Below are 12,684 nucleotides of genomic sequence, written 5' to 3'. Positions count from 1 at the left end.
CGGCGTCACCCAGCCTCCATAGAAAACCGTGGCCAATATGGCGGCTTTCCAATTTTCGCCGGAAGTCTTGTCTGTCTCATTTCTTCATTCCTACCTCCTCTGGTGCTGCGCAGGCTAAGGCATGCCTAGAGCGGCTCTCCCGATGCAGCTCCGCCCACTTTCCTAGTTCTCCAAACCAATGGGGGAAGAGACAAGGCGGCGCAACGAACCCTTCTCGCTCGCGCGCCGACCGCAAGCCGCCAGGCATTGGGTGGCCCGTCTGAGCCAATAGGAGAGCGGAAGGGGTGGGCTTCGCCGCGCAGACGCGCGCAACGTCCGCGGTGCCGACTTGTAAACCGCCTCGCGGCTCGCTCCGGCGCGTGCGCACTTTCCCATCTGCCCGCCGCTGCTCCCTAACGGCCGCTCTGCGTGTCATCCGCCCCCTCCCCCCTCCGCTCCCATTGACATTTGGGGGATGTCAGGGGCCCGCGAGGTGGTGACGCTCCAGTTGGGCCACTACGCGGGGAGCGTCGGTGCCCACTGGTGGGGGCTTCAGGTAATACCAGAGAGGGGAGATGCTGATGTGAAGGAAGCCTGTGATTGGGCAGGCTGTGCGCGCGCAGGCCGGGAAGGGGCGTGGCGAGCGTGTTTACGCAGTTTCTCCTAGGGCAGTTGCTGTGAGGGGGGGGGAATATTTGTTTATTTCACAAAATTTATACACCGCTTGACCGTAAAAAAAAAGGAAAAGGAAAGCCACCTCCAAATGATAAAAATCACAACTCTACTGATAAAACATAAAAATTAAAATACTAAAACAGGTTAAAATCACCTCAGCTTTATAAGCACCTGCTTATAAAATAATAAACAGGATTTATTTTTTCTTAGTCCTGCTGGAAGGCACCTTCTTGATCTCAATAGGCAGGGAGTTCCAAAGGGGAGGCGCCACCATCGATCTGACAAATGTGGGGTGGGTATTGTGTGGCTCTGTGGCAGTGCTGGTTCCTCTGGCAGAAAGGTCGAGTGGGCCGGTGTGGGGCAAAGCGAGCTCATAGGTACAACACGTCCCAAATAGGAGGTTTGTGGTTAGGCTTCACCACAGAATAGTCGCATGAGCAAAATAAAAGGTTTGAGGGAAGCCTACTTCACAGGGTTGTTGTGAGTAAAATAGAAGTCTGGGGCTGGTTTCTCTGTTGAGCTTATTGTGAGAATAAAATAGGAGGGGTTTGGGGGCTAACCTACCTCATTTTTGCCTGCCCTGAGTCTCCTGACATTGGATGTCCCCAATCATTTTGGAGAGAGGGAGGAAAGCTTTTCTCTAACCACTTTTTCCATGCCCCAAATGATGATGTCCAACAATATCTGGAGGGCCACAGCTTCCCCGCCTGAGACTTAAAACTCTACTCTCGCCAATTCGAAGCATCTCTTACAAAATAAATGGAGTAAATATACCAAAGTGGTCTTAATAGAGTACTTGCTAGTTTAGAACTCTTTTTTAATGTACCGATATTTTTAAATTATTTTGTTCCCCCTTCCCAGGAAGCTTCGTTCTGCTTGGATTCTGCAACTGCACAATCAGATGAAGGGATCTGCCATGACGTCCTCTTCCGAGGAGGAAGAACTCTCCAGGGGCGAGAGACATACACACCCCGCCTCATCCTTATGGACCTCAAAGGTGGGTGATAGAGAGAAGTGTGTAGTATGGTTTCTGGGAGAGTTTAGCCCAAATCATCCTCTTCTTCATGTCATTTTCTGCATCATGGAAGCCACATGTTGGAAGCAGGAAAACACAGGCCACATTCCTTCGATGTACGTACATTTGTTTTTATTCAAAGCATTTAGACCCTGCTCTTCTGGTGAAGTGGCTTACAAATCAATAAAAGAATATAGTCCTGCCCTTGGGGTTACAACAGATAAATGACATGATACACAAGAAAAAAATGGGTGGGGAAGGGAGAAGAAAAAGGAAATGAGCTCAGGCACAAATTCTTAAGACATTCCAGGTTACTTACCGTAATCAGCTCGGGCGGAAGTTAGCCACACAGCTACAGGACTTGGCAGTCCTCTGAGAAATATCCTGGCAGCCCAGCCTTCCTGGAAATGCCAGACACTACCAACCTTTCAGGGTGGGACCTTGGCCTCTGAGGGTCTAGCTGAAATCTGCGAGCTGATTGTCACTCCCATTGCAGCCAAGATCTTGCTGACACTGTTGCTCCCAGAGCAGATGGTCCTGTGACTGTCCCTCACAAGGCAGGTACAACCTATGGTTTCTGTAAGCAAGGAGCAGCAGCCCAATCCATTTGGGGAATGCAGACAGCTAAAGGTAAAGGGACCCCTGACTGTTAGGCCCAGTCGTGTCCGACTCTGGGGTTGCGACGCTCATCTTGCGTTACTGGCCAAGGGAGCCGGCATACAGCTTCCGGGTCATGTAGCCAGCATGACTAAGCCGCTTCTGGCGAACCAGAGCAGCACATGGAAACACCTATTACTTTCCTGTCGGAGTGGTACCTATTTATCTACTTGCACTTTTGACGCGCTTTTGAACTGCTAGATTGGCAGGAGCTGGGACCAAGCAACGGGAGCTCATCCCATTGCGGGGATTCGAACCGCCAACTTTCTGATCAGTAAGCCCTAGGCTCTGTGGTTTAACCCACAGCACCACCCGCGTCCCAGACAAGCGAGTGGCAATTGCAGCTTCTGTCAACTTGCTGCTGCTGTTATTGCTGGTATTTATTTATTTTATCCCACCCTTCCGGCAAGGAGATCAGGGGGCAGTGTTTACAGCACCCACCGCTTTTATCCTTGTAACAACCCTGTGAGGTAGGCTAGGTTCCGATAGTTAGCCACAAGTCCAATAAGTTTAGTGACTGATCAGGCTGGCTGGCTTTATTTATATATTTAAATAGTGTGTGTATACCACTTCACAGTCATCTCTAAGTGGCGTACTGGAAACACAATGCAATTATACACCTGTCCCCACTGTATAGGTTCTTTAATCTCCCTGGGACTTGCCAGTTTTGCAAGAGAGAGTACCTGGTCTTGGGAGCTGCTGTTCAACCTAATTTCCTTCCTAGGCTGCGTAACATACCATATACTCAAAGCACATTACTCTTCCTGCCAAATAACTCTGGGAACTGGTTTGGTAAGGGTGCTGAGAATTGTAGTACTGGGGGAATCTACAGTTCCCAGGATTATTTGTTGGAAAGCCTTTGCTTTAAATGTATGGTGTCTACCATGGTGTGTATTATGTATGGGGTGTACTTTATTATGTAGGCTGAGTGTTGTCCCTTAGAGCTCCCCTGGCATAAAGTAAAAGGAAATCCCTCAAATCCTGTGGCCTCTCTTCTGATCTGGGATACTTGGCATTCACAGTTATTATCTTGACAAGCAGCTTTCACAGTGACAGCGCTTTTTGTTTCTCTGCAGGGAGCCTGAGTTCTTTGAAGCAGGAGGGATGCCTGTATGCAGATGCAAAGACAAATACCCCTTTGACATGGTGAGTCCCCCCCCCAAAAAAACCATGTATAAACTACTACCCTGTGCACAGCATAATCAGATCTATAGGATGGCTTACTAATGATTGTAGGGGAAACCTAATAACGCAGCTGTCGATGCATTATTGATGCACAGAGGTGAGAATAGTATACAAAATGGACTCCTGGTGTTCTGATTTCAACTTTTGAAAAATGTTTCAAGTCCCTATGGTTATAGACAGGTTACTGCTACAATTTTGGAGGCTAGGAGATGTCAGGCTGGGCATGGTATTCTTTTCATAACGGTTCACTATGTTCCCCAACACTTCATGAACATGGAGACGTTTTCTACAATATTGATGGGAAAGAAAAAACTAACAAACCCGATGTTTCTGTGAGGGAAACATTATTCAACAAGTTAAAATTAACAGAAAATCTTGTTATTCATCATGTATAAAGAACCGAAACTTTACTAAGCACCATAGACAGATTAAAAAATCTCATTCTCCCCTGCCCACATGCTGTGACAGAAAAGAAAAAAAAGTGGTGGGAATGAAAGAAGAAAGCTAACAAACTCAGACACCAAGTCTTGGAAGTTTAAATCTGCCTAATTACAGTTGCAAGATTTGGGGCAGCAGTGGTGTGGCACTCTAGATCCTGTGTGTTTTAAAGGCAGCAGGGGAAGGCAGTATTCTGCACTCCACATACACCCCTTCAATCTCTGCTGCAATTTGTGCAGAACCCTGTGGTTAAAGGGCTCAATTTTTCAGGAAGGGAAATCTGACGACGCACCGAGAAGACCCATCCCCTGCCAACCCTTTCCTGCCAGACCTCAACAGGTTAGAGGTAAGATACCCTCTGCCCCTGGAGCTTCACTGTTTCTTTTCTGCCCTTGAACCAGCATTGTTAAGCCTGGAGCTTTTCCTTGTTTAGGGAAGCTTTTAATATCTGGTGAATTATTGTATTTTAATATTGTGTTGGAAGCCACCCAGAGTGGCTGGGGAGGCCCAGCCAGATGGGTGGGGTATAAATAATAAATTGTTGTTGTTGTTGTTGTTGTTGTTGTTATTCCTGTGTTGCTGGCAATCCTTGGAATTAAGTGCTAACATTCGTCTTTCCACTGTCTGTTAAATGCCAAGGGCAGCTGGGGAAATAGAGAGTTTGGATTTGGATTTGATATCCCGCTTTATCACTACCCTAAGGAGTCTCAAAATGGCTCACAGTCTCCTTTCCCTTCCTCCCCCACAACAAACACACTGTGAGATGAGTGAGGCTGAGAGACTTGGGAGAAGTGTGACTAGCCTACGGTCACCCAGCAGCTGATTGTGGAGGAGCGGGGACACGAACCCGGTTCACCAGATCACGAGTCTGCCGCTCTTAACCACTACACCATACTGGCCCTAGCTTATATGGTTTTAAAAGAGTTAGACCAATTCACAGAGAGGTCTAATGACAGCTGTTAGGTATGAGGGCTATACAGTAAGCTCCAGGTTTGTAAGCTGCCCACCAGCATCTGGAGGGCTACAGGTTCACTTCTCCTGAGTTACCAGCAGCTATATGGATCTCTTGATTCCTCTATGGCTAAATCACAGCCTCAGGTCAGAATGTCTCTCTCTCTTTTTAGGATAACAGACCACCCCATGGCAGTTTTGCTCCAAGGACCCTTCCTGGTGGTAAAGATGTGTGTGTGCTCTGCATGCATGGCTTCCTGTAGGGGTAGAATGGGCAGATATGTTTTCAAAAGGTATTTTGAGGAAGGCTTCTGATCCGTTCACAAGGTATTCCAAGTTTTGGCTTCATTTGCTAGCCAAATGAATTATGTTTGGCTGCCCTGAGTGCCCCTGGCAATTGCAGAAAACATAGATTATGAAGGGGTGTTAATCCCTTTTGCTGGACTCCTGCAGTAAGCCACGCCTAGACTGCTACCACCGCCTACAAAAGCCTGAATAGTAAGTGAAATAAATTGTGGCTCCTTTTCTCTATAGACACAGTTGGGGGTTGGAGAAAAGAGAGGAGGTTTCTCCCCCATGGGCAGAACTTCTTCTGGCATTGCTAGTGTGCTCACCTGATAACAGAGAAGCACTTGCCACTGGGCAGCAGGCTGGTAAATTGATGGAGCCATTTCCACCCAGCTAATGCCTGTGTTCTGAAGCCATTTTGGCACATAAGCAGTATATAAATTAATAGATGGTGGTGATAACCATTCTGCTTCCAGACAGACCTCCGCTCCGTGAGAGGCAGGATGAGACTTGCTCAGAGAGCAGGACAGGCTTCTGGTCGGATTTCCTCTGCACACACCTACACCCTCGTAGCATAGTAACCATCCACCAGTACAATCACGATGGGTAAGGAATGTTTCTCAGTATTCTGGGCTACCTTTTTCCTGGGCGGACCAGGAGATGCTGGGTAGCCTGCAGTCCCTGCAAGAATATTGTCTGCCCTCTCCGGAAGGCACCTTTGGAACGATGCTGCCACTTTTCTTTCAGGGATTGCAGCCGGCTGGAGACTTTTGGACAAGGGGAAAAGCTGCTACAAGAGGGCACATACCTTGAGGAGCTCGAAGACAGGCTCCACTTCTATGTGGAAGAGTGTGACTACCTGCAGGTGAGCATTTGCTATAGTCTCTTGTTCTGCCCAGAAGGGTGGCTGGTGCCATGGGCTGAGGTCCAGCTCACTTGAGAAAAAGCAGTAAAGCAGGCCCTGGTGTCTAGTCCCAGAACAGGGGTGGATAATCTGTGGTCTTCTGTTGCTGGACTACAACTCACATCATCCCTTGCTGGCTGGGAGCTGATGGGAGTTGGGAGTCCAGCATTTGGAAGGCCATGGTTTCCACAGCTGTGCCACAGAGGCTGCATAATGGCCCAGTTTCCAGGGTTTTGCAGGTGGTTATTGCATTTCAGATATTGAGCAGCTCCTTGGCAAATAACAGTTACCTCCTTCAGCCTGGAACTTCAGCGGTGGGGGGGGGGGAGAGATCCTCCTGGAGAAGCTGCTCAGGCCCTCGGCCATGACATCACTGCTCATCCCCTTCTCTCCCTTTCCCGCCCCCCTCACAACAGTCGGAGAGGCCTGCAGGCTGAAACATCCAGTGCTTAGATGAGAGGCTGGTGCATCCTGCTATTCAGCACTGAGGTGTGCTGATCAGTTAGGAGCAGAGTTCCCTTTTTCTACTCTCCGTCTTCTGCTCCAGCTCACCAGCCTGTCTTCCACCCCTGGGATGAGGCGAGCTCACTGGAAAAGCAATGGAGCAGCCCATTTCAATAGCACTGCTTAATTCTTAGGCAAGCTGTGTCTGTGTCTTGGCCAGGATGTGGCACCACCCAGGTTTAACATGCCGAATCTCAGCAGCACCCAGGCTCCTGGGGCATTTGTCCCTTCAGCGTGGGGAAGGCTGTGAAGCAGCTGAGATTAGATGTGGCACAGCCTGGGCTTGCAGCAGTGTGCTGGCACCAACTCTTGAGTTGTCAGGTCACCCTAATTCCGGCCTCAGATCACAATGTATCTGCACACTTCCCTCCTTGCACAGGGATTCCAGGTTCTCTGTGACCTGCACAACGGATTTTCGGGGGTTGGGTCAAAGGTCACGGAGCTGCTTCAGGATGAGTACGCAGGGAAGGGAGTCCTGACATGGGGGCTGACGCCGGTGCTTAATGCAGCCGTAAGTATGCCCCCCTCCATGCAAACTCTTTGCTCTTCCCTCCCCTCCTGAAAAGTGTTATTGGTTGGGAATGAAAGCAGTTCAGAGATCTCCTCAATGAGAACCAGTGTTGTGAAGAGGATGGAGGGCTGGGCTTAAGCTGGGAAGATAAATGTAGCTGGACATATGCTTACTCCTGACTAAATATACACAGACCTGATTGAATATAATTGAATATAACAGAATATAATAAAATTAAATACATTCCAGGGATCATCCTAAGACTAAGCATTTATTAGCTAGTTAATATTATACTCTCACAGTAAAGCTGTATAAAATCATATAAACTATCCCTCTTCCTGATATCCCTCATTCCCACTTAACATATTGGGATACTAAATTCCATTTATTCACAGTTTCCATGTTCCTCTCCTTAACTTTCAGTAATGCTCTTAGCTTTATTATACTGAATTGCTCCTAAAGTTTACTGATTAAATCACTTTTAGCTTGGCTTATGGGCATTTTTCTGTGGTCTAGCATAGAAAATTGTAGCCATCTTTATAAAGTACAATACCCCAAGACCAATATATGGATTTGATTTTCCTTTTCATGTGCTTCAGTAAACACATCAATGCATCTAGTGGGAAAACAGTTCAAAAATATTTATTGAAGAACTTAGTTAAAACATCAGAAACAGGATGAAAGGAAATGATAATTAAGTAACTTAGTTTTGACAACAAGCAGAATTCTTAATTAGCTGATGTCTAGAAAGATCTTAGATTAATCCATTAGCTCTTCTTCAAGATTGTGTAGTCAGTTCATTAATAAGATATTTAGGTAAAAGTTAGTTACTCAAAGATCTACTTATTAGATCTTTGAAGGCAGGAGAGATAGCTGCATAAGTGGTAGCCTTAGGACTCTTTATTTCCTAATTCACTATGGGTTATAGCCTACTAATTTGTTATCAGAGTAGACCTATTGAAACCAATGGCCCTAAGTTAGTAATGTCCATTAATTTCAATGGGCGTGTTCTGAATGACATTGGATGCAACCCCATTTGATGAATGCTGAAACAAATCCTTTAGAAGCGCTAAGCCAGGGGTCAGCAAGGTTTATCTTGCCTGGACCAGATCGGTCCCACAGAGATCCCTCTGTGGGCTGGAATGCACACGCGCCCCGTGATTTTCGGCGTCTGTGCGTGCGCAGATGCGATTTTCGGTGCCACAGAAGTGAGTCCCCGTGCTGCGCTGTGCCGCGCCGGTTTAGCGCTGCACGCCAGCGGGCAACTCAGTTCAGGGGGGGGGGCTTGTGGGCCAGTCAAATGACGTCTGCGGGCTGCTTCCGGGCCATGGGTATTAGGATGGTGACCACTGCGCTAAGCGTATAGAGTTAGCACATAGTTAGCGTGGAAATACCTGCACTTGCACACAGAGCAAACTTTCATTAGAATGGGCTCTTTGCCTCATCTCCCAATACCCAATTGCAAACTGTTTCTCCCTTTCATATCCTGCACCTCCCGAACTGTTTCGTTGGCCTACCTGTCCCATGTTCTGCAAATTGTCCTGTTGAAAATAAATAATATCAATATCAATATCCCCGCCCGCCCCCCCAAAAAAGAAATTGCATAAAGACAGACTCACTGTTCCCACTTGCTCAAAGTACGCACTTACAGTTTTTGTGCAACACTACCCCTTCTGGTGTGACTGCTTTTCTACCACCTTGCAGATTCCACAAAGGAATTTTTACAGGCTCATGAACACAGTCTTGGGGTTCGTCCGTCTTTCCAGCCACAGTTCGCTCTTCTGCCCCTTGTCACTATACGGAAGCCTGGGACTCAGACCAGCGCCCCCCGTCACACTCCCATATGTTCACTATCAGGTCAGTATTCCTGCAGGTGGACACCTTCTGAGTATGCCTGCACGCACACATGATGGAGGAATAAGAACTCCTTTGACATCCCTGCTGTTTCCCAATGCTATAATAAGGGAATTTCCCACAAAGAAAGGGAAAGGTTGACAGCTATGCCTTTGAGCTGTGTGCGTGAAGTTTGTGCGTCCAGTGTCACCTTCCCTGATTTTCCCTGGTCCTGCTTCTAAGGATCCTCATAACTTCTTTTCCTTAGTATCAAACTGGAATTTCAGCCACCAGAATTGTCTTTCTGCAATTCACAGTGCACTAGACTCAAATAGCATCTGTTGGGGGCGGAAATCTGAACTTCGGGGAGATGTTCCTTGATATGACTGTGCCTTGATTTTATAACCCTCTGCAGGCAACACTGGACTATCATACAAGTGCCATCCTCGCCACAGCCCTGGACACGGTCACTGCTCCCTACCGGCTCCAGACGTCAGCCATCTCCATGTCACATCTTGCCGAGGCCCTGAATTTCTCTGGGCGGAAGGTACTACATGATTTTCTTTGAACTCCTGCCATTTCCCTAGCCAACCCTTCAGTCTCTCAAAAGCAAGGTTGGAAGTTGCAGGATTTCTAATGTTCAGAGTGTAAAATGAGAACAGCTTCCATCAGGACCAGGAATATGTGCATTCAGTTGCTAAGTGCCTTAAATGTTCCAGTGCCAGTTTGCCTGGATTAGCTTTTATAGCTTTTACCAATTTGGACTATTGGACTTTCTAGCTTACTCAGTGTTGTCAACCCTGACTGGCAGCAGCTCTCCAGGGTTTCAGGCAGGGAGTCTTTCTCCAGCCCTACCTGGAGACGCCAGGGATGAAACCTGGCACCATCTGCATGCAAAGCAGATGCTCTGGCACTGAGCTATGAGTCTTTTAAAATAGGAGTTTAAATGCATTAATAGTGGCGTATTTGGCAAGAGAATCCTCCTCCCTGTGAGCCATCAGATACTGGCACGGATGAAATTTCACCCCCATCAGAACTTCCTTTTGGGGAAATCTACCAATCAGTTTTGCTTCATAATTAGGCCCCAATTTTGACCAGTCAGTGCACTGAAGGCAATGAAACCAGTTTATTTCTTGTTTTGCTCAAACTGTGGCTTAATGGCTTTTAAACTCACAATTTTCTCCAAATTGGGTTTTTCTTTCCCTTCCAAGCATCATCTGGCCCACTCTTGTGGCACACCTTGGTTGGTTCTGGCATTTTTACTTGTTCTGGTACACAGCACTTTGGGGTAACCTGTCAGGGCTTTGGAGAAGTCAGTCCGTCCCTTCTAGTCCTACATCTGCTGGTGATCAATGTATGCCTCCTCCTCCAGGTAGCAGCTGCAGTAGCAGCTGTACCATTTCCTGTGGCACAGGAGCAGTCCCTTCCCGATGCTCTGTGCAACCAGCAGTCTGCCATGCCCTGGAGCCCACTGTCTTCATGTGGCGAGCAAAGAGAGAGCCACTGTTTTGCTCAGTCTGTTGTGCTGAGAGGAATCAACAAGGAGCACCAAGTGAGGTAAGAGGTTTGGGTGGGTGGGGGTTCTTCCTTCAGTGGTGGCAGGGGAGTGGGCCTACAGTGGGTTACTCCTCTCACTTTTTCTGAAGGCAGAGCTATGCAGATGGCTTTAACACAAACACACATGCACTTCCCTGCGGCCTTGACCCATTCCCCACTTGCGTCTCTTGTAGCAATTCCCCTGCAGGCTCTGAGCCGAAGTCTGTCCTCCACATGTGCGAGACGGGACAGGAGGTGCTGGCCCGCTACTTGTACACCATCTCCCCCAGAACCTTGAGGTTAGTGAAACTAACAGGGAAGGTGGGGGGTATAGAGGAAAGGTGGTGACCGGGCTTCTGTCCCTAATGCTTGTTTTGTGCTTGCGGAACAGCACATCACACTTACTTCGAGGCCCTTGCAAGCTGCTGGCTCCCTACCCCCAGTACTTCTCTCCTCTCCTCAACAAGGATGGATTCCTCTTGGAGAAGCCTTCAAGCGCTTCAGCAGGTAAGAAGCCTGGGCTCTGGATAATGCAGTAGGAGAAGCAGCTGAGAACGTGAAGTGTCAGGTTTGTGTTTGGCCCATTAAAACTTGTGGTGAGGGGTAAGGAAAAGTGGGAATGTGGAGTTCTGCGAGGTAACGTTAGAAACCCACTTGAGACTATCTTGGCACTTCTACTGTGGCTGTACTCCTGACCCCGCTTACTGCAGAGGTCAGCTCCACTGTACTCAGAAAGACTTACTTCTACATAAACTGGGTTAGGGCTGCACTGTGGAAGTTCCCGGATGATGGGTAGGGGCCTAAGTATTTGTCCTCTCCTCCCAGTTCACTAGAAGGGCTTTACAGACAGCAGCTCCCACTTTCAATTCCCAGCAGTTCCAGTTGAAAAAGGGACCATGTCCCACCACTGCCAGGGCTCAGGAGCCTGTGGCCTTCCTGTTGCTGAACTGCAGCTCCCCTCATCCTTCATCATTTGCCCTACTGCCTGGGGCTGATGGGGGTTAGAGCCCAACAAGTTATTTAGCCCTTCTTTATACCCCTGTAAATGCATTTAATGTGTGATCTGATCCCTGATAGGTTGGGGCATGTGCATAGGACATGAGTGTGGCTCTCCATGTGTTGGGCAACAGCTCCCCTCACCCCTTGGGGTTAGTCTGGAGGACATGAGGCCGGGAAAGGCTTGCATAGATCATATGTGCAGAAAGTTTGGCAAGAAGCTAATTCAATGACTAACCAAGTGCTTCCCGTTTAATGATTCTCAATAGGCCAGCACTGTACCACTGAAGCAAGGCTTGCTGGTATTATCTCTCTCTCCCTTTTGCACTAGGACAGGCTTCCCCAAACTAAGGTCCGCGGGCCAGATGGACTCAGTTTTCTGGCCCGCTGCAACCCCCGCCTCCCGCTCTTACTGGCGCGGCTGCCCACTTTCGGGTCGGCAGAGCACCGGAAATAGCTTGTGCGCATGCGTCATTTCCGGCGCACGAGCTATTTCCGGTGCTCCACCAACCCAGAAGTGCGCCGGAAATGACGCTTGCGCATGCGCACAAGCTATTTTCGGCGCTCCGTTGACCCGAAAGTGCGCCATGAATAGCGTGTGGGTACGTGCTCCTCCGGCCCGCTGCGTGATCGGCGCTGGAGGAATCAGCCCGAGGCCAGGTAAGTTTGGCGACCCCCAGCACTAGCACAAGGCGAAGAATTTCAATCGGGCTGGGTGGGCACCAGTCTCATTTGGAAGATGGGTTATGCTAGACCACTGACAAGGCTACGGGGGCAGTAGACATAAAGGTGCTCTGGCACTGCTGCAGTCAGAATGGGTTCTCTCAAATCCTTTCATTCTCTCCTACACAGCTGTTGAAAGTATCCCTGTCTTTGGAGCCCTCCAGTCCTTGGCTATCCTGCGTAAAACCCTTGGCAGTTTCTACGAAGAGTTGCGCCAAGTTGACGTCCGGCGATGGGAAAGCTTTTTCTCAGTAGGAGTTGAAATGGATGACTTTGAGGAAGCTGTGGAGGAGCTGAGGACACTGTCCCACTGTTACAAAGAGAGCGGGGGCTCAGCAGCAGATTCGGAGGATGAGGCGGACTGAGTGCATGCGTATTTTCTGCAGTGCCTTTGAACAGGAAAACATCTACTAGCCCTTGCTCGCATTTATAAAAACAATAAATCCCCTAATACCTCTCCTCCATTATGTATCGTGTCTTGTGCTACTA

At 48.5% G+C, this 12,684-nt stretch overlaps 1 protein-coding gene across 1 annotated transcript; it reads left to right on the top strand.

Annotated features, from left to right (window-relative positions):
* The first annotated feature begins 328 nt into the window (after positions 1 to 328).
* On the top strand, positions 329 to 12,657 carry MSTO1 (misato mitochondrial distribution and morphology regulator 1). Its single transcript, XM_033136345.1, has 14 exons — positions 329 to 535; positions 1,516 to 1,651; positions 3,403 to 3,472; positions 4,220 to 4,295; positions 5,074 to 5,122; positions 5,665 to 5,794; positions 5,936 to 6,053; positions 6,976 to 7,107; positions 8,812 to 8,964; positions 9,356 to 9,487; positions 10,313 to 10,497; positions 10,671 to 10,775; positions 10,868 to 10,983; positions 12,325 to 12,657. The coding sequence occupies exons 1-14, from the start codon at positions 455 to 457 to the stop codon at positions 12,558 to 12,560; spliced, it is 1,719 nt and encodes a 572-aa protein (XP_032992236.1). The 5' UTR covers positions 329 to 454; the 3' UTR covers positions 12,561 to 12,657.
* The last annotated feature ends 27 nt before the right edge of the window (positions 12,658 to 12,684 follow it).

This window comes from Lacerta agilis, chromosome 17 (assembly GCF_009819535.1).
Source record: "Lacerta agilis isolate rLacAgi1 chromosome 17, rLacAgi1.pri, whole genome shotgun sequence".
Classification (NCBI taxonomy): Eukaryota; Metazoa; Chordata; class Lepidosauria; order Squamata; family Lacertidae; genus Lacerta; species Lacerta agilis.
The sequence above is the reverse complement of the archived record's forward strand: the minus strand, read 5'-3'. Positions and strand labels throughout refer to the sequence as shown.